The 25,480-nt window shown below is 38.2% G+C and overlaps 1 protein-coding gene across 1 annotated transcript in view; it reads left to right on the forward strand.

Annotated features, from left to right (window-relative positions):
* The first annotated feature begins 752 nt into the window (after positions 1-752).
* LOC130919348 (oxysterol-binding protein-related protein 1-like) overlaps positions 753-25,480 on the forward strand; it is a 49,996-nt gene continuing 25,268 nt past the window's right edge. The window contains exons 1-12 of the mRNA XM_057841954.1: positions 753-898; positions 1,899-2,079; positions 4,528-4,603; positions 7,342-7,476; positions 7,577-7,674; positions 7,741-7,923; positions 7,993-8,100; positions 9,600-9,689; positions 13,342-13,468; positions 17,841-17,948; positions 18,121-18,244; positions 18,529-18,619. Coding sequence (XP_057697937.1) covers positions 880-898; positions 1,899-2,079; positions 4,528-4,603; positions 7,342-7,476; positions 7,577-7,674; positions 7,741-7,923; positions 7,993-8,100; positions 9,600-9,689; positions 13,342-13,468; positions 17,841-17,948; positions 18,121-18,244; positions 18,529-18,619 — 1,340 coding nt within the window. The 5' untranslated portion in view covers positions 753-879. The remainder of the gene's footprint in view (positions 899-1,898; positions 2,080-4,527; positions 4,604-7,341; positions 7,477-7,576; positions 7,675-7,740; positions 7,924-7,992; positions 8,101-9,599; positions 9,690-13,341; positions 13,469-17,840; positions 17,949-18,120; positions 18,245-18,528; positions 18,620-25,480) is intronic.

The raw sequence follows: 25,480 nt of genomic DNA on the forward strand, positions 1-25,480 counted from the left end.
CAGTGGCAGTCAAGAGTAAAAAAGTGATAAACTCCATCAACGTTTAAACTTTTCCTTTAAACATTAGTGGGTTTTTTGTTTGTTAATATCATGATTATTTTGTTTTCCCGAAGCAGCAAAGTTCTGAAATTTAAAGCTGGCGCCATTATAAAACACAAACCAAAATAAAATTTAAAAAAAAAAAATTCTAACAAGAAAAATATAGTAAATTTAACTTAGCCTGCCAACCTTCCCAGACAAAATGGATTGTATGTTTATCTCCATCAGTGGTAGCGCATGAGTTAGGCCTCGTCTGATGTTATGTTGCGTACCATTTGGAAGCATATTTTGGTGGGAAAAGTGCTCCACCTGGACTGCCTACCATTACACAGCAGCTCCATGTGAGTCCATTACCCGTCATTTGATCTCCGCTCCTCGCTTTCCCGCGAAAATACACGTGAGGCATTACGCCTCGACCCTCAGGCTGGCCACTCGCAGCTGCATCCCCGTCCCGGCGTAATTACAGCGGCGCGCCAGAGGGTCTGATTGGCAGGTGCACTTTTCTATGTTTGTAAATGCGACAAAAGCTTTTACACACTGAAATAAAAGATAAGTATAAGGTTAAAATACAGTAAAAACTTTGTTAGTTCCTACAGCTGCTCGATTGGAATGAATAATTGCATTTTGTCTCCAATTCGATGCTTGGTGTTTCCTGTGTTTATATAGTATACAGTTTAGAGTTTCATTGTGTGTGTGTTTTGTGCGTGCAGGTGCGTAGAATGAAATTGGAGCTGGAGGTGGAGAATAATAAGATCCTCTCCAAAGCACTGCAGATGCTGGCAGCCGAGCACCACCAGCTGGAGCAGGTGGTCGTCGAGGGCTCTGGCGGCCTCAGCGACGATGAGTTCCACCGTGCTTGGTCAGTGTCATATTGAGATTTTTTTTCCAATACTAATGTGACTTTTGAATGATGAAAAAATATTTTATCCTAGGGAAAAATATAAGAACTGTATGACTTTTTGAAAATATTTCAGGGTAAATGGTTTGATTCTTGAAGTGTGTTAAATTAAAAAAAATAATAATAATACTAATTATATATATATATATATATATATATATATATATATATATATATATATATATATATATATAGTTTAAAAAATCAACGTCAGTCTGATTTAATCACTTTAAAAAAGAAAATTAAAAATCTTATATATTTTTTAATACATTTTATTAATATTTTGTGAATTTTTCCCAAAAATATTTTTTTAATCAGAACGAAAGCATTCAACTTTGTACTTGCAACATATTTTAGAAAAAATTCTTTTTTCATCCCACTTTGTTCTTTTATAAATTTTATCAACAGATTATAGAATATGCATTTTTCACAAAATATTGTTATTTACAAAATATATCAGTTTTTGACTCAAGATTCTCCTTCATTTTTTCCTATTCATATCCTATACTGTTAAAGATTAATTGTATATATCTTTATCCTTTAGTTTGTACATTATTGACTTTTCATAGGGTTTTCTTGACAAAAGGTCATTCTCACAATATATTGTTAACTTTAGTCTTATATGAAAAGTTAATTCTATTTTTGTGTAATTTCAAATATACGATTTATGTCAGAAAAAAAACTAAACCATGAGATTTTGTTTCTCACCAGATTTGTTATGCATGCCGTTTCTCTGGCATCATTAAGCGAAAGTTCAGGATTTTTGACATTAGGCTTAATCTTCGAGTTAGAAGGGGTTTAGTAAGTTGGTGGAGTTGATTTCAACTAATTCCGTTTCGTAGGCAAGTAACTCGAAGATTAAGCGTAATGTCAAAAATCATATTTTGCCATATTTTTTTAAGCAAAAAGTTTATTTTATAAAAAAATAAATAAAAGAAAAAGAAAAAAACTGTTCCCGCAGGATCAGATGCGGAGCTCTCATTGAGCAGTTTTGAGACTATGGCGAGTCATTCCTTCAAGGACGAAGAAGGCGGCGTCATGTTTGGCAGCAGCAGTGGCAGCAGTCGCCCCGGTGGCGAGTCGCAGGGAGATCGCCATGGCAACGAGCAGCAGTCACAACCCAACGGGATCATCGAGTATAGGTCAGTGCTGTGCACCGGGTTCCCAAATGAGATGTTCTACTCTTTTATCAAGCCCACACACGTACTAAAACCTCAACACATGTGATTCCTTTTCTTTACTCTAATGACATTTGTCTCCAAAACTTTTAAAACCCAGAATTTCCTCAATTTCTTCCTGAATAACATTTTATATACATCTCATCTCAAGCATTGGGCTACTACAGCTCCCTCCCAAATATCACTCCTATTTTGTATTTTGGCCCCTCGGCTCTTTCCACTTGATGCGCTGAATAATTTAGAGTAGCAGTGGCCCCAAAAGAGTGGCACGGAAAGGACAGGTGTCTTTGTCTTAGCCGTTTAAATATTGATGGAGGCTCGGCATAAGGCGGTAATCTGTCAGCTCTGTTGACCGCTCCCTGCAGGAAGCTTTTAATGAAGTAGTTCAACATGCACATACTAGTACTTCTCAAAAAAAATTAGCATATTGTGAGAAGTTTATTATTTTCTGTAATGTACTGATAAACATTAGACTTTCATATACTTTAGATTCATTACACACAACTGGAGTAGTTCAAGCCTTTTATTGTTTTAATAATGACGATTTTGGCAAAAAAAAAGTCAAGAAAAAAACAAAATCCCTATCTAAAAAAATTAGCATATTTCATCCGACCAATACAAAAAAGTGTTTTTAGTAAAGAAAAAGTCAACCTTAAATTAATTATATCAGCTATGCACTCGGGAATCCTTTTGCAGAAATGACTGCTTCAATGCGGTGTGGCATGGAGGCAATCAGCCTGTGGCACTGCTGAGGTGTTATGGAGGCCCAGGATGCTTCGATAGCGGCCTTAAGCTCATCCACAGTGTTGGGTCTGGTGTCTCTCAGCTTCCTCTTCACAATATCCCACAGATTCTCATTGGGGTTCAGGTCAGGAGAGGTGACAGGCAAATTAAGCACAGTAATGCCATGGTCTGTAAACCATTTGCCAGTGGTTTTGGCACTGTGAGCAGGTGCCAGGTCGTGCTGAAAAACAAAATCTTCCTCTCCATAAAGCTTTTCAGCAGATGAAAGCATGAAGTGTTCCAAAATCTCCTGATAGCTAGCTGCATTGACCCTGCCCTTGATAAAACACAGTAGACCAACACCAACAGCTGACATGGCACCCCAGACTATCACTGACTGTGGGTACTTGACACTGGACTTCAGGCATTTGGGCATTTCCTTCTCCCCAGTCTTCCTCCAAACTCTGGCACCTTGATTTCCCAATGACAGGCAAAAATTTGCTTTTATCTGAAAAAGTACTTTGGACCACTGAGCAACAGTCTAGTGCTGCTTCTCTGTAGCCCAGGTCAGGCGCTTCTGCCGCTGTTTCAGATCCAAAAGTGGCTTGACCTGGGGAATGCGGCAACTGTAGCCCATTTCCAGCACACGCCTGTGCACGGTGACGCTGGATGTTTCTACTCCAGACTCAGTCCACTGTTTCTGCAGGTCCCCCAAGGTCTGGAATCGGCCCTTCTCCACAATCTTTCTCAGGGTGCGGTCACCTCTTCTGGCTATGAAGAAGTATCTGAAGCTTCCGGAATTTCTCACATTTCTGCATAAAATCCCCATAAAAAACATTAAAATATTAAATGTAATGGTTCACTTACTTATTTTTCCCCCTTTCTGTCATTGTTTGCATACTATCCTCATTAAAATATGAAAACCTATTAATGTTTGGATGGTTTTAGTAAAAGCAGACACTGTTTTTTCATCTGTGTTATTCTGACAAAGAACAGATCTCATTTGATGGTGATTTTATGCAGAAATGTGAGTAATTCCAAAAGGTTCACATACTTTTTTATGCCACTGTAGGTCTTAATCGTAAACAGGACAGTTTAGAAGAAACTATTTGCTAAGCAAAGTATGAGTAACTAGAACTTTAAGTCCATTAGACTCATACTTAGGAAATTAACCCCAAAACAAAATTGATTACTTTTTGACTGGAAAATGATTATCTAGTCTGTTTTTGATTCATTAAAAACACATGGCATTGGCGGCTACAACGCAAGTCCTGAGGCTAAAAGCCCCTGAGGCCACATTTATACATCTACCACCAATTGCCTTGCTGGATTTGGTTCCAGTGTGTCACTCAATATGTAAGATGCCTCCGAAATTGGCCAAGGCTGGAATAAGCTATAACGCCGACAGCTATCGTGTGTTTACGGTGTTTATTCAAATGACCGGGCACTTGAGAGTCGTTTTCAGTGTAATGCGTCAGAGATTATGTAGAAAGAAAAAAAAATGAACGATAAAAACAGCTTTATCTTGTTTGTCTACAAACACATCGGTCCCTTGACTTTACGATGTTTGTGACAAGGTTTTTGTTTGGTAAATAAATGCATTCAAATGTTCTGGTAATATTAGTATGACATTTTAAATGAGAAAAATGGGAAATTTTATCTTCTTTTAATATGTGTGCGTTGTTTCAGGACTAGTTTACCTGCACCTATGTTTTCAAGAAATGACTTCAGCATTTGGAGTATTCTCAGAAACTGCATCGGAATGGTGAGAGAAAGCATACTGTCTCTTAGTACGCTTTTTGTTATGTGAAAATTGCCAAAGAAACTAGGGATGTCCCAGATCTGATTACGTGATTGGAAATCAGGCCATTTTTCAGAGGATCGGAATCGGGGGGGAAGGATCGGATTTTTCAATTTTTAAAACAATATATGTATTTGTTTTTTTAAAGGGCTAAAAAGTAACAAAATTATCAAGAAATGCAATGGCATTGGCAAAAGAAACAAAAATGATAATACTCTACAACACTCCCGGACAAAGTGAAAGAGGAAATACAGTAAACAGTACAGTACTGTAACATGTTTGAAACATTTGTTCCAAAAATATATATATAAATATTATACCATATATTATACTATAATATACTTCATAATATTATACAATATTTTACCATCGAAAGGGAGACATGCAATGCGTGTGGTGGAAAGGATAGAAACTAGTTTAGGGCAATGTTTGTACATACATACAGTATATACAGACATAGTACATACATACATACATACATACAGATAGAAGGGCATCACCTCCCAAGATGGTGGAAAATGAGAAGGCTAAGATCCTGTTAGACTTATATATATACATATATATGTACCGTATATGTATTTATTTATATATATATATACATACATACACATGTGTGTGTATATATATATATATATATATATATATATATATATATATATATATATACCGTATATGTATTTACTGGAGACTCCAGAGTCAAGGTGGACGACACCTCCGAAGGTGGTCGAGAACAACCGAGCCAAGATCCTGTGGGACTTCCAGATCCAGACAGACAAACCGGTGATGGCCAACCAGCCTGACATAGTGGTGGTGGATAAACATCAGAAGACAGCAGTAGTGATAGATGTAGCAATCCCGAGCGATAGCAACATCAGGAAAAAAGAACATGAAAAGCTGGAGAAATATCAAGGGTTGAAGAAAGAGTTGGAGAAAATGTGTGGAGTGAAAGCAAGAGTGGTGCCAGTAAATATCGGGACACTAGGGGCAGTAACCCCCAAGCTGGGTGCATGGCTCCAACAGATACCAGGAACAACGTCCAACGTCTCCATTCAGAAGAGCGCAATCCTAGGGACAGCTAAGATTCTGCGCAGGACCCTCAAGCTTCCAGGCCTCTGGTAGAGGACCCGAGCTTGAAAGGAGAGACCATACCGCCCGGGTGGGCGAGACGACGATTTTATTATATACATATATATATATATATATATATATATATATATATATATATATATATATATATATATATATATATATATATATATATATATATATATATATATATATATATATATATATATATAAATAAATGCTGTATGTTTGTTTGGATTTGTTATGCCTGAAGGGAAAATAAATAAATAAAATAAAATAAAATAAATAAAAATATGTATACATATATATATATGTATTATATGGCGGAAAACACTCAGGTATTTTTTTCAAACGAAAAATGAGACATCAATTAATGATTCTAAGCTAAAAACGACAGACATTTTGTATCATAAATATAATTAATTACTTTCCTTTTATGGCTGGGTTGAAACAAAAGCGGTTGTGCGAGTTCTGTAAACGGAGGTTTCCAGGGAAAAAGGACAAATTAAAAATAGTTTGGGGGCTTATTGCGCCATGAATTTGCTATGGCAGCATATAGACGTATTGTTCTGTTGAACACAACAGTTGTTTTGGCTTAAAATACAGCAGCTGATTTTAAAGAGGGGCGCAAGAGCAGAAACTGCTTTTTCAGCCTTGTCTGTGTTTTCCGTCATGTATATATACGGATGAGCTGCGGAGGACAGCTGTTGTGGTCGATGTAGCCGTCCCCAACGATGGCAATATCAAGAAAATGGAACACAAGAAACTAGAGAAATATAAAGGGCTCAAGGAAGAGTAGGAGGGAGCCTGGAAAGTAACAGCAACAGACAGCAACCTCGGTGTCTAGGGTCATAGGCGTACTGGGGGCTGTGCCCCCTGTAGAAGTGGCTCCAACAAATACGTGGAGGAACATCAGACATCTCCGTCCAGAAGAGCGCAGTCCTTGGAACAGCAAAGAGACTGCGCACGACCCTCAAGCTCGCAGGCCTCTGGTAGAGGACCCCAGCTTGAGATGAACAGCCACCCACCGTACCAGGGGACATGGGGGGAGGGAAGAGGTCATATATGGGCAAAAGAAAATGATTTTTTTTTGTCTGTATCGGATCAGGACTCTGTATCGACAGATTCTCAAAATTGGGTGACTCGGACTCCGGTGAAAAAAATTTACGATCGGGACATCCCTAAAAGAAACCATAATTAACCCATCAAAAGAAGGCTCGGCCGGGACCTCTCGAGAGTGAAAATCACAACACTAGTCCGATGAATGACTGTCTAAAATTGTTGCACAACTTACTTCTGATAAGATAGGCAACCGGGCGACATTTGTCAAAGAAAACTGAACAAACCCTACAAAAGAGAGGGCTTATCGAGGAGTTCAACCGCTCACACCTAAAGGGAGAAACATATCACAAGACCAAGAAGCTACAAATTGTGGTTTTTGCACCCCAAACTGTGGTGTGACTACTAGCATGCAACGGGGCTCAAGCTAACATGCAGTAACTAGAAATGACTTAAGTGTGACTAAAACTTGAAGCATGTGAATTGACAAGACTCAACTCTGACCTCAAACTACTGTTAACGAACAGCTTGTGTTTGATAAATGCTGTTGCTTAAAGGAGCTCTCCAAGATTGCCATGCCTGTGATCTTCAATGAGCCGCTTAGCTTCCTGCAGCGTCTGACAGAATACATGGAGCACACATACCTCATTCAGCAGGCTAATGCTACCATCAATTCCCTTGACAGGATGAAGGTAAAAAAAGGAATCGAGGGGTGATCTGAAAAACAACTTTTCTTAAATAAGCGACTTTATCACAAAAACACCTGCATATACATGCAACATTTCTTATCAGTGCGTAGCAGCATTTGTGGTTTCTGCCGTAGCTTCGCAGTGGGAAAGGACAGGCAAGCCCTTCAACCCGCTGCTTGGAGAAACCTACGAACTGGTCAGGTGAGTGGGAATCAATCCAGAGGATAAATTAGCTATTACATTACTGCTTTAACGCTCTCCATCCAGGGAGGACCTTGGTTTCAGGCTCATATCGGAGCAGGTTAGCCACCACCCTCCAGTGAGCGCTTTTCATGCCGAGGGTCTCCAGCAGGACTTTGTGTTCCACGGTTCCATCTACCCCAAACTCAAGTTTTGGGGGAAGAGCATGCAAGCCGAGCCCAAAGGCGTCCTCACGCTGGAGCTGCCCAAGTGTTTATCGTTCAAAAATACATGACAACATCTTCCTTTCGTCTGATAACGGTATGGTTTGCTCTGCAGGCACAACGAAGCCTACACATGGACCAATCCCACTTGCTGTGTACACAACATCATAGTGGGCCAGTTGTGGATTGAGCAGTATGGCAGTGTGGAAGTGGTCAATCACAAGTAAGAGGATTAGTTTTTGTGTCTCAGTAGCAGCATAAGGCACAACTGAAGTCAGTTAATTGTTAAAAAAATATAATAATAATAAGCTGAAGGTATAAACAGTGAAGAGCAGAAGTATTTGCACCCCTTGTGATTTTGCAAGTTCACCCATTTAGAAAATAGGTTAAGGTCTGAAATGGGAAAATTGTATTTCCACTTATAGAGACATAATATAAAAAAAAGAAAATCCAGAACTCACATTGTATGATTTTTCAATAAGTTATTTGTAATTGACTAGGCTTTATAAGTATTTGTACCCCTGGGAAAATAATTGCTAATATTGCCTTTGTTTACAATTACAGAGGTCAGACGCTCTCTGTAGTTCTTCACCAGGTTTTCACATATGGAAACAGGATTTTTTTGCCCATTCCTCCACACAAATCTTCTCTAAATCTGGCAGGTTTCGGGGCTGTCGTTGAGAAATAAAACAGTTTCCGCTCCATCCAAAGATTTTCAATTGGATTGAGGTCTGGAGACTGAATAGGCCACTACAGAACCTTGATATGCTTTTTAAACAGCCAATCCTTGGCCAGCTTGGCTGTGTGTTCCGGATCATTGTCATGTTGGGAGATTCAGCCACGACTCATCTTCAAGTCTCTGACTGACGGAAGGAGGTTGTGGCTCAAAATCTGACGATACATTTCACCATTCATCCTCTGCTCTATACAATATAGTCGTCCTGTCCCTCTTGCCGAAAAGAAGCCCCAAAGCATTAGGTTTCCAGCCCCATACTTCACAGTGGGGATGGTGTTCTTGGGATTGTACTCATCTTTCTTTTTCTTCAGTAAAGTTTGCACCAAAAAGCTCTACTTTGGTCTCATCTGACCACATGATTTTCTCCCAAGACCCCTCTGTATCGTTCAGATAGTCCCTGGCAAACGTCAGACGCGCCTTCACATGTACTGGCTTCAACCGGGCAACCTTCTGTGCAATGATGATTTTAAACCATTGCACCGTAGTGTTCTACTGACAGTAACCTTTGAAACTGTAAATTCAGCTCTCTTCAGGCCATAGCCCTTTCCAGCTTTGTGGAGCTCAACATTTTTTTTTCTCTGGTGTCTTTTGAAAGCTCTCTGGTCTTGCTCATGGTAGCAGTTGGATTATGACTGACTGTGCACAGGTAACAATAATGAACTCAAACGGGTGTTGGTTGTGTGGGTGGTTACTCATGGGGTAAAGGTGGACTTTTTTTCAAAGGAAACTGACAACTCATTGAGTGTCATAATTATTGCTGATTCTCAGGGGTAAAAATACTTGTGAACCCCAGTAAATTACAAATAAATTATTTTTTTTATAAATCATACAATGTGATGTCTGGATTTTTTTGAAAATGCATCTATGATTGAAATTTCAGAATTCTTCCTATTTTCTAAGTGGGTGAACTTGCAAAATCACAAGGGGTGCTAATACCTCTGCTACTCACTATATGAAAAAAATATTTGCTTTGTGTGTTTTTTCAGAACTGGTGAAAAATGCTGCCTTAACTTCAAGCCGTGTGGACTTTTTGGCAAAGAACTGCACAAAGTTGAAGGCTACATATTGGACAAAAGGTACACTTGAAATGCATATAAATCAATGTTTAACTGCCAATGCCGAATCAGAATCCAAATATCAAATAGCAAGTGGGTAATAGAAGAGCAAAGGCTTTTTTGGCGTTTACAATACCTGATATATTCACAGCAATAGGGTTGTAAAATCCTTACTAATCTTAGCTTTTTCTAAGGAGTAGAAGCTCGCTGTTATTGCTTACCAAGAGGACTTAGATACTTTTGTAAATTTAAAAAGTCATATTCTGATTATCAGGGTTCCATGAAGTAGAGTGAAACACACACTTCAGGTGAATGATAAATATATATAAAAATCTATATAAAAATATGAAAAATTGAAGAGAGGTACAGTAGAGTGAGACATCAAGGCTAACAGGATATAGTAAAAAGATTACGTGCATGTTGTGCATGACACATATTCAATGAATAATAATTTGAAATATTACATTTTTGATGGTGTTATGTAAAATGTCCTCCAATTCTGGAATGACTGCAAGACCCTCCCATTCAAAATGGATTTAATGTCTCTCACCATCAATTGGAACCAATGACTTGCTATTATATAAGGTGAATGTAAACGCTTTGAACATAAATACTATTTTTAATGAATGAATGTGTAACAGCTTGCTCTTTAATTGCTGCCATTTACAAATGTGACTACACAGGATCCATTTCATCATCTCCTTAATCACATTTCATCATTCCTACTGTACTTTTATCAATTCCGAATCCTTGTACACAGTGGGAAGTACCGCTGTCATCACTCTTGCTTTAAATTGATTCAGATGAAAGACTTTGCAGCAAACCCATCATGTAGCCGCCTGGCGTTTATTAAAAGGAAATCAAAGTATCCCCAACCTTCATTATACTTCCATGATTTAATGTGCATGCTTAAAGTATACTTTCCTGTTATTATTTGTAAATCAAAACTGGCAGCATGAAGTGCTTTGGCTGCTTACCAATTGCCAAGCATATTATTAATTAACGATTGCCCCACAATTAGTCATTCATTTGACTTGAAATGCAGATCTCCAACATTATGAGCAGAATTCAATTTTATAACCGTGTGAAAAGCAGCCAAGTGGGATTAAAGAGAAAAGCCACAAGAGAAGCAGAGCAGAAGGCTCATTGGGGAATGGGAGATAAACTGTTTTTTTCTGGGTTCGCAGAGCATTTAAATCCATTGACAGTGATACCACCGCTAAATGTGTAATTTATGATGTTACTCGGCGAGAGGCCAGGCGACGCATGCCGACACACACGGGCAAAAAATGCTTACGGGGCAGATGTTTTGTGTGCATGCCTGGGTGATTCTAGAGTTGGAGGACATTTTACGTCCCATTATTCATATTTTAAATTCATGTACCAAATACCACATGCAAAATACAAAAACATGCAGGTTAGAAATAAAGTTAATTGCCCTGGTACTCATTTTTACAAAACTACGAAAAATATCTGAAAACATTCTTCAAAATACTGTATCTTAATATAAGTCTGGACTACCTCGTACAAGTAAAATGCCATTTTCTTTTATTCTCCCTCATGACCAAATTGAACAGTTGAAATAAAAATGACAATACTATTTTTGGTCATTATTTGTTTATTGATGTCTTTTGTAACAACATTTGTACAAAAAATAAACATACTACAGTGGTATGAAAAAGTATCTGAACCTTTTGGAATATCTCACATTTCTGCATAAAATCTCCATCAAATTTGATCTGATCTTTATCAAAATCACACAGATGAAAAAACAGTATTTGCTTTAACTAAAACCACCCATTCATTTTTAGGTTTTTATATTTTAATGAGGATAGTACGCAATCAATGACAGAATTGGGAAAAATGATTAAGTGAACCATCGCATTTAATATTTTGTATATGTATATTTTGTTTTTCTGAAACCATTCTGAGGTTGATTTACTTTTGTGTTTGGATCATTGTGTTGTTGCAGCATTTAATCCTCTTTTTAGCTTCAACTGTCTGACAGACGGCTGATCGCAAGTTGTCCAGGCCCTAAGGAAGCAAAACCGCCCCAAATCATGATGCTTCCTTCACCATGCTTCACGGTGGGGATGATATGTTGATGGTGGTGAGCTGTTCCATTTTTCCTCCACACATAATGTTGTGTGTTACTCCCAAACAATTCAACTTTGGTTTCATCAGTCCACAAAATATTTTGCCAAAACGTCTGTGGAGTGTCCAAGTTCCTTTTTGCGAACATTAAACGAGCAACAATGTTTTTTTTTAGACAGTAGTGGCTTCCTCCGTGGATTCCTTCCATGAACAGCGTTCTTGGCCATAGTTTTACATATACAGTAGTTGATGTGTGCACAGAGATAATTGACTGTGCCAGTGATTTCTGTAAATCTTTAGCAGACACTGTAGGGTTTTTTTTTTTACCTCCATGATTATTCTGCGCTGAACTCTTGGCGTCATCTTTGGTGGACGGCCACTCCTTGGGAGAGAAGCAACAGTTCTAAATTCTCTCCATTTGTAGACAACTTCTCTGACTGTCGATTGATGAACATCCAGACTTGTAGAAGGTTTTTTTATCCTTTCCCAGCTTTATACAAATCAACAATCCTTGATCGCAGGTCTTTCAGACAGCTCTTTTGACCGAGCCATGATGCACATTAGACAATGCTTCTCATCAAGACATTTCTTACCAAGTGTGTGTTTTATAGTGGGCAGGGCAGCTTTAAACCACTCATCAGTGATTGGGCACACACCTGACATAAATGTTTGGTAAAACTTTGTTTCAATTGCTCTTTAAGTCTCCTTAGGCAGAGGGTTCACTTACTTATTTTTCCCCCTTCTGTCATTGTTTGCATGTTATTCTGAGCAAAATATGGAAACCTATAAATGTTTGGGTGGTTTAAGTTCAAGCAGACCCAGTTTATTCATTTGTGTGATTTTGACAAAAATCAGATCACATTTGATGGTGATTTCATGCAGTGAGAAATTCCAAAAGGTTCAGATACTTTTTCATACCACTGTATTTCAAACATTAAGTATCGTATTGTGAGGTACAAAGAGGTTCCCAACTCTAATATAAAGTACTGTAATGCAGAATAAGTCATGTCATGAAAATGTTACGAGTGGTCTGTAAAATGAGCTAAACAAGCATGATAGTTTTTATTGTAATTGTTGCTGTTTTTACATATTATTGATGAATATGTAGCAGAAAATCAGAAAAGTCTAGGCTTATTTTTTCAAGAAGTTTGAAGTCAAAATGTTTTTATTCGGAAAAAAAAAAGCAGGCAAACTATGAATGTTTTTCTTCAACTGATTGCCTGCTATGGAAACGATTAGACATCCAATCCATTTTTACTACAAGGGCTGACAGTGAAAAGAAGCTGCACAGTTCAATTTGAAAACTGCAGGAAAGCAGCAAAGCAACATAACCGTGGTGGAGTTTCTCATTTCGATCAAAAAGGGCCCTATCTTTGCATTTATTTTCCCCCATAAATTTAACACCGTTGACTATAACACCACCTCTCACCGTGCAGTTTGCGAGATTACTTGGTGAGGGCCACAAATGCTGATCAAGAAATGCTTTGTGTTACCTTGTCACTGCCAAGCAAGAAAACAAGCAAAAATAATTACTTTGTGTACGTATGCGTCTGTGTGTGATCTATTTTGCACACGAAAGCAAAAAGAAGCTGTGCGCGCTGTACGGCAAGTGGACCGAGTGTTTGTACGTCATCGATTCTGCTGCCCTCGAGGCCCACAGGAAAAGTGACAGGAAAGGAGCCGAAGGCAAAAATGCCAACAGAAAGGTAACAATTCTTTGCTGCATTACTAACACATATGATATAAACCTATAAATCACTAAAGGCCATGTTTGACACCGCATTTGAGCATTCTTAACTGTCTAAAGAATCGACCACTGTCAACAGTAATTAGTTAATTGGGTTATTTGCATTTGCATTGTTATTTTTCAGTAGACTGCATAATTATGCATAAAGAACTAAGTGTAAATGATTTGCGCTCTAGCCACATCTGTTCCACAAAGAAAAAGTGTAGCTCTGCCTAAATAAATTACTGATGTTACACTTTCCCATTAAGAAAACAAATAAGTGATGTTGTAATTTCCTAGAAATAAACCCAAGTTTCTCAACTAATGGTGTTGCACTTTCTTATCAAGAAGAGAAACAAATGCTGCTGCACTTTCCTATAATGAAGACGAACTATGATAAATGATGAGCTGTAAAAATTATCAAGTATTAATCGTCTACATTTGTAAAATTAAAACCTGTATCAGAAGACATACTATTGATTTTGAACCTTATTAAACCTTTCATGCATGAATTATGACTTTTTTTGGGGGGGGGGGGGGCGTACCCTTGCAGGACACTCATTCAACTTATTCATATAGCTGCCATTGACGGCACTAGACGTTTAATCCATATTGACTGGCAGGGGCGAATGAGCAAACTAACGTTCTGAAAGATTAGCATTCACGGCTAGTCCTTCAATCTTTTTTTTTTTTTTTTAACCTGTCCTGTTCAGCTGTTTGACACAGAGAATGGAAGTCTAAGTGCCCGGATTCTGAACAGTTTTAATGTTTCACATTGAGAGTCTGACATACTCCCATTGTGATCATTCAAAATACCTTTTTATTATGACAAAGCAGCGAACAGGAAGGGATTATGGGGGGACAGAAGAAAAGAAATACAAGCGAAGAAGGAAAAGAAACACATACACAAACAACAACTAGAAATACATTGAACATCTAAACTAGTTACTAACATGCTGGTGCTATCGTCAGCGAGATGTATTTCCGGTTTACACCATGTGGGGGCCTATTGGCCAGTGAAAGAGGAGAATGGGGGTGGGGGTGTCTATAAGCTAGGTGACTGAAAGGGGTAGAGTGTACACAAATCAGTTCTGTGATCTAGAACCCAGTAATCGTGTGAATCTCTTATGAGTGTAAGCCCGTTGGCGACCAACCCTACGCCGCCGCCTAGTCCTTCAATCTTAAATGAATTACACATCACCGTAACTGTCATAAAATGAGTTTAATACTATGAAAAAAATAAACTACTTTAAAGGGTTACTTGGGGCTGTAACCAGAATGTAAATAAACACCTTTTATTGATTTATTTATAATTATATGAAAATAATATTTAAAATATAATCATTATTAATACTTCAAAAATAGCAATACAGTGATCCCTCGCTACTACGCGCTTCAAACTTTGCGCCCTCAGTCCATCGCAGATTTTTTTGGTTTTTTTTAATAAATAAATAAATAAATGCAGTATTTTATAGAACTGTCTCTCTCTTGCCGCTTTTCTTGGTCAGGCAGTTCACTAGAGTTGCTTATTAAAGTTAACGATGATTGACAGACGTTAAGGTTTGTTCTGGCTAAAGACACTTGAAAGCCAGAACTTCAAAGCGCCGCATGCGTCAATGTTGTTTAACTTGTTACACACAATGAGTTGCCACAGCAACTGTTTAAGTGAGAAGCTTGGGCGGATTGGAGTGGACTCACTCAATGAAGCATTTAATAAAGACAAGAATTTTTGTACTTTATTGTTGTTTAAAAATAATTTGGGGTGGGACAGTAACATGTTTAAAACATCATAATTATTACATTTGAAGTGCTTAAAAACATATATATATATATATATATATATATATATATATATATATATACATATATATATATATATATATATATATATATATATATATATATATATATATATATATATATATATATATGTTTTTTCTTTTAATTACATTTTGGGGGCAAAAAAGTGAAAAAACATGTCTTCTATGTATATGGCGGAAAACACACGGGTGACTTGTAGTTCCGCTCTGATACCCCCAATTTAGCCAACTTTCAAAATTGTCCGATATGCTTGTGTGATACATCACTGGAAAGCTTAAAATCTCAATTTGCTTGGGGAAGAATTTTTTTTGAGGAGGAGGACATTTAAAAAAAATTTTTTTTTTTTTTTTTAAACAGCAAAACCCTATCTGGAGGTGAGAGCACGCGAGAACAGAATTACAGACGCCATGACTTTAACGAGATATTATCGCGTACCTACTTTGTTTCGATCCAAAAACTCCTTGTAGCATGTATCACTGAGTGTAAAGACACAGCTGTGAATGGCCACAGCTGGATTTTTTTGGGATTTTATGGGTGAAACATGGTTATATAACAAGGGTCGCGATGCAGAAATCGCAGACATCAAGGAGTGGTCGAGATTTTCTTTTTCATATATTTGCCCTTTTAAACGTTTTTTTCAACTTTTTTTTTTGTTTGGATCAATTATTTATCATCTAACATATCGGAGAAAATGCAACAGTGACAAAAAAAAATACAATTAAGCAATAGTTATGAGGTAGATATCCGTGACTTTTTTACAGATGCCATTTTTTTCATTGTGACATAATTTGTTTAAAAGTTTAAAATATGTGAGTGAATAATTTTTTAAAGTCCTTTTTTCCTTTTTTTTTTTAATGAAATATGAGACACCAATGAATGATTCTAAGCTAAAAACGACAGACATTTTGAATAATAATTATAATTAATTACCTTTGTTCTGTGGCTGGGTTGAAACAAAAGCGGTTGCGCGACATCTGTAAACGGGGGTTTTCAGGGTAAAACAGACAAATTAAAAATAGTTCGGGGGCTTAATGTGCCATGAATCTGTTATGGCAACATATAGACATATTGTTCTATCAAACACAACAGTTGTTTTAGCTTAAAATACAGCAGTGTCTTGCAGAGGAGTGCAACAGCAGAAACTGCTTTTTCAGTCTTGTCTGTGTTTTAAGCCATACATACATTTATACATATATATATATATATATATATATATATATATATATATATATATATATATATATATATATATATATATATATATATATTAGGGCTGTCAAAATTATCGCGTTAACGCGCGGTAATTAATTTTTTAAATTAATCACGTTAAAATATTTGACGCAATTAACGCACATGTCCCGCTCAGAAAGTATTCTGCATTTTGGTAAGTTTTACAGCAAGGCTTTTTATGCTGTCCAACAGCGAACTCTTGTGGTCGCTTTGCAACATGGTTTATTGTTTTCTTACCAGTTCATTATGGCTGCACGACGTCTCGGGCTGATAATGTTGTGCTTATATGATCCTTGGACAAGATTTGTCCGTAAGTATGGTTGTTGTAAAGAATGTACATATTATGTTAGTAAGCGAAATGTTATATTTTTTTGTATGAGACGCTTTTTGTTTATGTTTAGTGAACCTGTATAGCGTGCTAAGCTAACGTTGTTGCTAATGCAATGCTTGTGTACTTTTATTTTGTAGTTTTACGACGGTCTAAAGAGGACAATGGTTTGAGGCCATTTTATTAATAAATCAGATGAAAAAGGAAGAAGAATTATTAAGGCGTCGTTCACTAGCTGTCTAGCTTTGGAAAAAGTAGACGCTTCGGAGTGAGGACAGCGTAGACAGATTTAAATGGCAGTAGAGTGAAATGCCCACTACAGTCCTTATGTACCGTATGTTGAATGTATATATCCATCTTGTGTCTTATCTTTCCATTCCAACAATTTACTCTACAGAATATATATATAATTTACAGAAAAATATGGCATATTTTATAGACGGTTTGAATTGCGATTAATTGCGATTAATTACGATTAATTAATTTTTAAGCTGTAATTAACTCGATTAAAAATTTTAATCGTTTGACAGCCCTAATACATATATATATATATATATATATATATATATATATATATATATATATATATATATATATATATACACATATATATATATAAAACATATGAACTTCTGGTTTCGATATCAGATCGGGATCGCAATATTCGGCCTTGGTATTACTTGGTATCGGATCGAATCCAAAATCACTGGTATCGCCTATCCCTACAACAGTTGGTATTCCTTAACAGAAGTAACAACTTTGACATGGTGCTTTTTTTTTTTCGAAATACTTAATTGTTACCTTTTCCTGAGTTGACAACATTCTAAGGTTACTTTCTTCTAAAGAGAATACCACTTACTAATTGGTTTTCATCAATGATCAATACAGTAAACAAAGATTTGGAGTCATATTGCATACTAATTGCTGTGCATGGAAGTTATATAAAAGTGTGGGCCTGCTGTATTATATCCAGGTTGGTAACGAGGAGGATGTTCCCTCTCAACCGCCTTGTAGCGTGGATGTGATTCCCGGCAGTCAACTTCTGTGGAGGATCGCCCCCCGGCCAGCCAACTCTGCTCAGGTTAGCTTTTCCAACCCTAGGAACAGGAAGGCTCCGTAATGACGTTATGTATTGTAAGTTTGAATTGGATTTCTACTCTTGGACGCATCACTTTAGGGCATAATTGCCCTTGTACTTGTGGATTTTTTCTGATTCAGACAAAAATGTAGTTGTTTCACTCATCTGCTTCCAGATGTACAGCTTTACGACTTTTGCCATGCAGTTGAATGAGCTGAATGAGGACATGAAGGCCGTCCTTCCTCGTACAGACTGTAGGATGAGGCCTGACATTCGAGCCATGGAAAATGGTGACATTGGTAACAACTCAGTAGGAACATTGTGTGTCTGGAAATTTCCTAAAAAGAATATCAACTGTCGTAGTTGTATAGTGACTTAAAAAACCTCTAAACACACTATTTAGAGAAAAAAAAACTTTGTTTTTGATGAACACTTAGGCCTACTACACTATCACTAACAGTATTACTATGTTGGCCATGATGGGGATATTTAAAGAACTAAGTATTTTTTAAAGGTTGTAAGTTCTAGATTTACTGCTTTATAGCTTTCTTACACCTGTGTGTGTGTGTCTGTGATTCCACAGACTTGGCTAGCGATGAGAAGAAAAGACTCGAGGAGAAGCAGCGAGCCGCCCGCAAGAAAAGCTCCAAATTGGACGACGAGTGTAAAACAAGGTAAGTTGGTTGAATGACTTCTCGGAATTGCTCCACTCAATAAGCTCTCAGTACTTTATCAAATCTTATCATGGGACCCTAAATGGAAACTGGCCATCTTTGTGAGAGACAAGATTGATATGTGTCGCGGCGGAGAAGCGCATCATTTCTCCGGCAAGCCGTCGTAATTGATTGCCGGTATTCACAGCATTTACTCTCTCATTTGTCTTGGTTCACTGTGCTTAATTTGTGTTAATTACAACCACTCGGAGCGTCTTTGGTGGATTACTTTTTGGCAATGAGCTCATTTGTTTTCTTTTTAACCCCAAAGTTGTATGAAAAGGTTAATTACGCTGTGTCAGGGGACGCGGGCGGGCGATCGGTGTGGACCCAAATGCAGTGAAAGAAAGTGACACAGACAGGCAGTGCAAAAATGATTTAATTAAAGCCAACAAAAAAGTACAAACCCAGACTATGGGGATCCAAAAAACACAGAGGCAACCAAAACTCAGGGTACGAACAAAAAAGAGGTAAAAGGGTATCAAAAACTTAGGCTAGGTTCATACCTCAGGTCTTAATGCACGAATCTGATTTTTTCGTGTTTTTCCCTCTCGAGTGAGACATTTAGTTGACGCTCTGAACGGGACAAATCGCATAGAAGTGGACCATTTCAAATCCCATTTGGGTCACATTTTTCCATAATGTGGCGGCAGTCTGAACTCTCAAGTTTCCCAAATTGGAACCCATGCAGCAATTACGTCAGCAAAGAGCAACAGGCAGGACAGCAGAAATAGCTGTGCATTAGCGTTAGCGCCAAGCTTGAACTCGGCTTTTATGCAGGAGGCGGGTTTGACCACAGTCATAAAAAAATTAAATGAAGAAAAGGATAAGCCTGATAATGCTTAGTTTTCTTTCTGTGCGCCAAATAAGCAATATTTCAGTACTGGTTACATGGCCGAGTCGGGGGAAACAAATTGTGTGCATGCGTTCGATTAATCCATTTAAACTTTGAAGAATAACAGGGATTATTAGGGCCCGAGCACTAGGCGTGCGAAGGCCCTATTGTAATGCAAAGGATTATTATTATTATTATTATTATTATTATTATTATTATTATTATTAGGGCCCGAGCACTAAGCGTGCGAAGGCCCTATTGTTTTGCAAAGGATTATTATTATTAGGGCCCGAGCACTAAGCGTGCGAAGGCCCTATTGTTTTGCAAAGGATTATTATTATTATTATTATTATTATTATTAGGGCCCGAGCACTCAGCGTGCGAAGGCCCTATTGTTTTGCAAAGGATTATTATTATTATTATTATTATTCTTCTTTTTTCAGGGCAAATGAAAATGGCCAATTTGGAGGCCTGAACATGCACGAAAAGTCACCAAAATTTGCACATACGTGCGGCTTTGCGTAAATTTCGATAATCTTGTGTCGTTTTGAAAAAATGTCAAAAAATGGCTCAGTGGCGCCCCCTTTACCCTTAAAATTTTCAAAAAGGCCTCTCCTCTCAGGTTTTCAACGTAGAGCAATGAAATTTGGGGAGTAGATACCTTATGCCTAACTGTTCAAAAAAGCCTCTTGCACCCATATTCCAAATCCAACAGGAAATCGGATATTTTGGATCAAATGTGAAATTTTTATCGGTTCACAGTTGGAGTTTACATTTGGAGGCCTGAACATGCACGAAAACTCACCAAAATTTGCACATACATGCAACTTTACGTAAATTTTGATAATCTACAAAAAAATTTAACAAAATGGCTCAGTGGCGCCCCCTTGAAATTTTCAAAAAGGCCTTTCCTATTAGGTTTTTTCAACGTAGAACGATGAAATTTGGCGAGTCGATACATTGTGCAAAACTGCTCCAAAAAGTCTCTTGCACCCATATTCCAAACCCAACAGGAAGCCGGAAATTTTGGATCAAATGTGAAATTTTATCGATTTACATTTGAGACCTTGTCGCTGAAGAAAATAGTTGGATCGTCTTCAAAATTGGTCAGACTATTCAGGAGACATATGAGATCTTAAGTTTTGAAAATGGTGAGTTTTCACTCAAGGGTCTGACCTGGGCGTGGTCCCAAAGTCGGCCATTTTTGGGCAAAATACCAAATTCAGAAAATGATTAAAAACTCCGTGATACAACGTTCAATCTTTTTCATTTCTAGCATGTATATGAGATATCCCAGCCTGAACACGACTGCATTGAAATATTACCCATTAGGCCTGGCGCCCCCTAGTGGGAACAGGAAATGGCCTTCTTTACGAGACAGGCTCCTCCTCCAAGGGAAAAAAATCTATTGACCTCAAACCTGTTTCAGGGGAGCCTCAAGACATGTGTTCAGGTCCCTGATGAAAAATATTGAGGTTTCGTTGAAGCGGAGAGGTCCAAACTGGAAGTGAAAATGACCGTCAACAATTTGTCTCGCCAAAAATTTTGAACAGTCATAACTCGGCAGATATGCAACATATCTGCGCCAAACTTTCCGTGTTTGTTGAGAGTCATACCCTGAAGGTTCTTGTAGGGGTCATTTGCATCAACTCTACAGTGCCAACTAGTGGCGACAGAAAGAAGTTTTAAAAAAGGCCTTTCCTATTGGGTTTTTTCAACATAGAGCAAGGAAATTTGGGGAGTAGATACATTATGCAAAACTGCTCCAAAAAGTCTCTTGCACCCATATTCCAAATCCAACAGGAAATCGGGTATTTTGGATCGAATGTGAAATTTTCATGGGTTCACAGTAAGAGTTTACATTTGGAGGCTTGAATATGCATAAAAACTCACCAAAATTTGCACATACATGCGGCTTTGGATAACGTTCGATAATCTTGCAACGTTACGAAACAATTTAACAAAATGGCTCAGTGGCGCCCCCTTGAAATTTTCAAAAAGGCCTCTCCATTTAGGTTTTTCTAACATAGAGTGATGAAATTTGGAGAGTCAAAACTTTGTGCAAAACTGCTCCAAAAAGTCTCTTGCACACACATTCCAAATCCTACAGGAAATCGGGTATTTTGGATTGAATGTGAACTTTTTATCGATTTACAGTGTGCACATTTTACACCTTGGCACCTAGGGAATTAGTTTGATCATTCTCAAAATTGGTGAGACTGTTCATGAGGCATATGAAATCTTAAGTTATAAAAATGGTGTGTTTTCATTCACGGGCCTGACCTGGGCGGGGCGCCAAATTCTTCCATTTTTTCGCCAAAACACCGAATTCGGAAAATGACTGATAACTCCCTCATACAACGTTCAATCTATTTTAAATCTGGCATGTGTGTGAGGTATACCAGCCTGAGCAGGACTGGATTGAAAATTTACCATTTGTGCCTGGCGCCTCCTAGTGGGAACAGGAAATGCCCTTTTTTACGGGACACACTCCTCCTCTAAAGGGAAAAAATCAATCTACCTCAAACCTGCATAAGGGAAACCTTAAGACCTGTCTTCAGGTGCCTGATGAAAAATATTGAAGTTTCGTTGAAGCGGAGGGGTCCAAACAGGAAAGTGAAAATGACTGTCAACAATTTTTCTCTCCAAAAACTTTGAACAGTCATAACTCGGCAGATATACAAGATATCTGCGCCAAACTTCCCGTGCTTGTTGAGAGTCATACCCTGAAGGGCCTTGTAGGGGTCATTTGCATCAACCCTACAGCGCCAACTAGTGGCGATAGAAAGTCACTCGTTTTTCCAAAACATGTCCAGTTCTTTTCAGGTTGGTCATTGTAGTTTCAAGACCTATTAAAATACTTTTTTACGGCCCATGTCCACGTGTCTCTGTCTGTTGCCGTGACGACCCTTTGTTCGCCATTTAAAGGAAATATATTTTTTTCAGAGACTCAGGGAGCTTATAGAGCCACAATAGTTGGCACACTTGGTCGAATTGGCCCAGTTAGAAGATTAATTTGGTTTTGAATAAGGGCTTGGCTGCACAGCTCAGTAGTGGCTCCTTTTTTGTAGTACTCTCTCCAATAGGGGTTTTTATCTCTTGGGTGTGGGAATGTAAAGAGGCGACTTTCGAGCTTGTTAGGTTCTAATGAGATGATTAGAGAGGAGGATCTGCCACCACCCTGACCTGCACACAGTCTGAGTTGCGTGACGTCCGAGTTGCGCTAGATTGCGAGGGCCCGTTCAGTCCTGCTTGCAGGCCTAGTTATTATTATTATTATTATTATTATTCTTCTTTTTTCAGGGCAAATGAAAATGGCCAATTTGGAGGCCTGAACATGCACGAAAAGTCACCAAAATTTGCACAAACGTGCGGCTTTGCGTAAATTTCGATAATCTTGTGTCGTTTTGAAAAAATGTCAAAAAATGGCTCAGTGGCGCCCCCTTGACCCTTAAAATTTTCAAAAAGGCCTCTCCTCTCAGGTTTTCAACGTAGAGCAATGAAATTTGGGGAGTAGATACCTTATGCCTAACTGTTCAAAAAAGCCTCTTGCACCCATATTCCAAATCCAACAGGAAATCGGATATTTTGGATCAAATGTGAAATTTTTATCGGTTCACAGTTTGAGTTTACATTTGGAGGCCTGAACATGCACGAAAACTCACCAAAATTTGCACATACATGCAACTTTGCGTAAATTTTGATAATCTACAAAAAAATTTAACAAAATGGCTCAGTGGCGCCCCCTTGAAATTTTCAAAAAGGCCTTTCCTATTAGGTTTTTTCAACGTAGAACGATGAAATTTGGCAAGTCGATACATTGTGCAAAACTGCTCCAAAAAGTCTCTTGCACCCATATTCCAAACCCAACAGGAAGCCGGAAATTTTGGATCAAATGTGAAATTTTATCGATTTACATTTGAGACCTTGTCGCTGAAGAAAATAGTTGGATAGTCTTCAAAATTGGTCAGACTATTCAGGAGACATATGAGATCTTAAGTTTTCAAAATGGTGAGTTTTCACTCAAGGGTCTGACCTGGGCGTGGTCCCAAAGTCGGCCATTTTTGGGCAAAATACCAAATTCAGAAAATGATTAAAAACTCCGTGATACAACGTTCAATCTTTTTCATTTCTAGCATGTATATGAGATATCCCAGCCTGAACACGACTGCATTGAAATATTACCCATTAGGCCTGGCGCCCCCTAGTGGGAACAGGAAATGGCCTTCTTTACGAGACAGGCTCCTCCTCCAAGGGAAAAAAATCTATTGACCTCAAACCTGTTTCAGGGGAGCCTCAAGACATGTGTTCAGGTCCCTGATGAAAAATATTGAGGTTTCGTTGAAGCGGAGAGGTCCAAACTGGAAGTGAAAATGACCGTCAACAATTTGTCTCGCCAAAAATTTTGAACAGTCATAACTCGGCAGATATGCAACATATCTGCGCCAAACTTTCCGTGTTTGTTGAGAGTCATACCCTGAAGGTTCTTGTAGGGGTCATTTGCATCAACTCTACAGTGCCAACTAGTGGCGACAGAAAGAAGTTTTAAAAAAGGCCTTTCCTATTGGGTTTTTTCAACATAGAGCAAGGAAATTTGGGGAGTAGATACCTTATGCAAAACTGCTCCAAAAAGTCTCTTGCACCCATATTCCAAATCCAACAGGAAATCGGGTATTTTGGATCGAATGTGAAATTTTCATGGGTTCACAGTAAGAGTTTACATTTGGAGGCTTGAATATGCATAAAAACTCACCAAAATTTGCACATACATGCGGCTTTGGATAACGTTCGATAATCTTGCAACGTTACGAAACAATTTAAGAAAATGGCTCAGTGGCGCCCCCTTGAAATTTTCAAAAAGGCCTCTCCATTTAGGTTTTTCTAACATAGAGTGATGAAATTTGGAGAGTCAAAACTTTGTGCAAAACTGCTCCAAAAAGTCTCTTGCACACACATTCCAAATCCTACAGGAAATCGGGTATTTTGGATTGAATGTGAACTTTTTATCGATTTACAGTGTGCACATTTTACACCTTGGCACCTAGGGAATTAGTTTGATCATTCTCAAAATTGGCGAGACTGTTCATGAGGCATATGAAATCTTAAGTTATAAAAATGGTGTGTTTTCATTCACGGGCCTGACCTGGGCGGGGCGCCAAATTCTTCCATTTTTTCGCCAAAACACCAAATTCGGAAAATGACTGATAACACCCTCATACAATGTTAAATCTATTTTAAATCTGGCATGTGTGTGAGGTATACCAGCCTGAGCAGGACTGGATTGAAAATTTACCATTTGTGCCTGGCGCCTCCTAGTGGAAACAGGAAATGCCCTTTTTTACGGGACACACTCCTCCTCTAAAGGGAAAAAACCAATCTACCTCAAACCTGCATAAGGGAAGCCTTAAGACCTGTCTTCAGGTGCCTGATGAAAAATATTGAAGTTTCGTTGAAGCGGAGGGGTCCAAACAGGAAAGTGAAAATGACTGTCAACAATTTTTCTCTCCAAAAACTTTGAACAATCATAACTCGGCAGATATAGAACATATCTGCGCCAAACTTCCCGTGCTTGTTGAGAGTCATACCCTGAAGGAACTTGTAGGGGTCATTTGCATCAACCCTACAGCGCCAACTAGTGGCGATAGGAAGTCACTCGTTTTTCCAAAACATGTCCAGTTCTTTTCATGTTGGTCATTGTAGTTTCAAGACCTATTAAAATACTTTTTTACGGCCCATGTCCACGTGTCTCTGTCTGTTGCCATGACGACCCTTTGTTCGCCATTTAAAGGAAATATTTTTTTTCAGAGACTCAGGCAGCTTATAGAGCCACAATATTTGGCACACTTGGTCGAATTGGCCAAGTTAGAAGATTAATTTTGGTTTTGAATAAGGGCTTGGCTGCACAGCTCAGTAGTGGCTCCTTTTTTGTAGTACTCTCTCCAATAGGGGTTTTTATCTCTTGGGTGTGGGAATGTAATTAGGCGACT

The sequence above is a fragment of the Corythoichthys intestinalis genome, chromosome 7, assembly GCF_030265065.1.
Source record: "Corythoichthys intestinalis isolate RoL2023-P3 chromosome 7, ASM3026506v1, whole genome shotgun sequence".
NCBI classification, from domain to species: Eukaryota; Metazoa; Chordata; class Actinopteri; order Syngnathiformes; family Syngnathidae; genus Corythoichthys; species Corythoichthys intestinalis.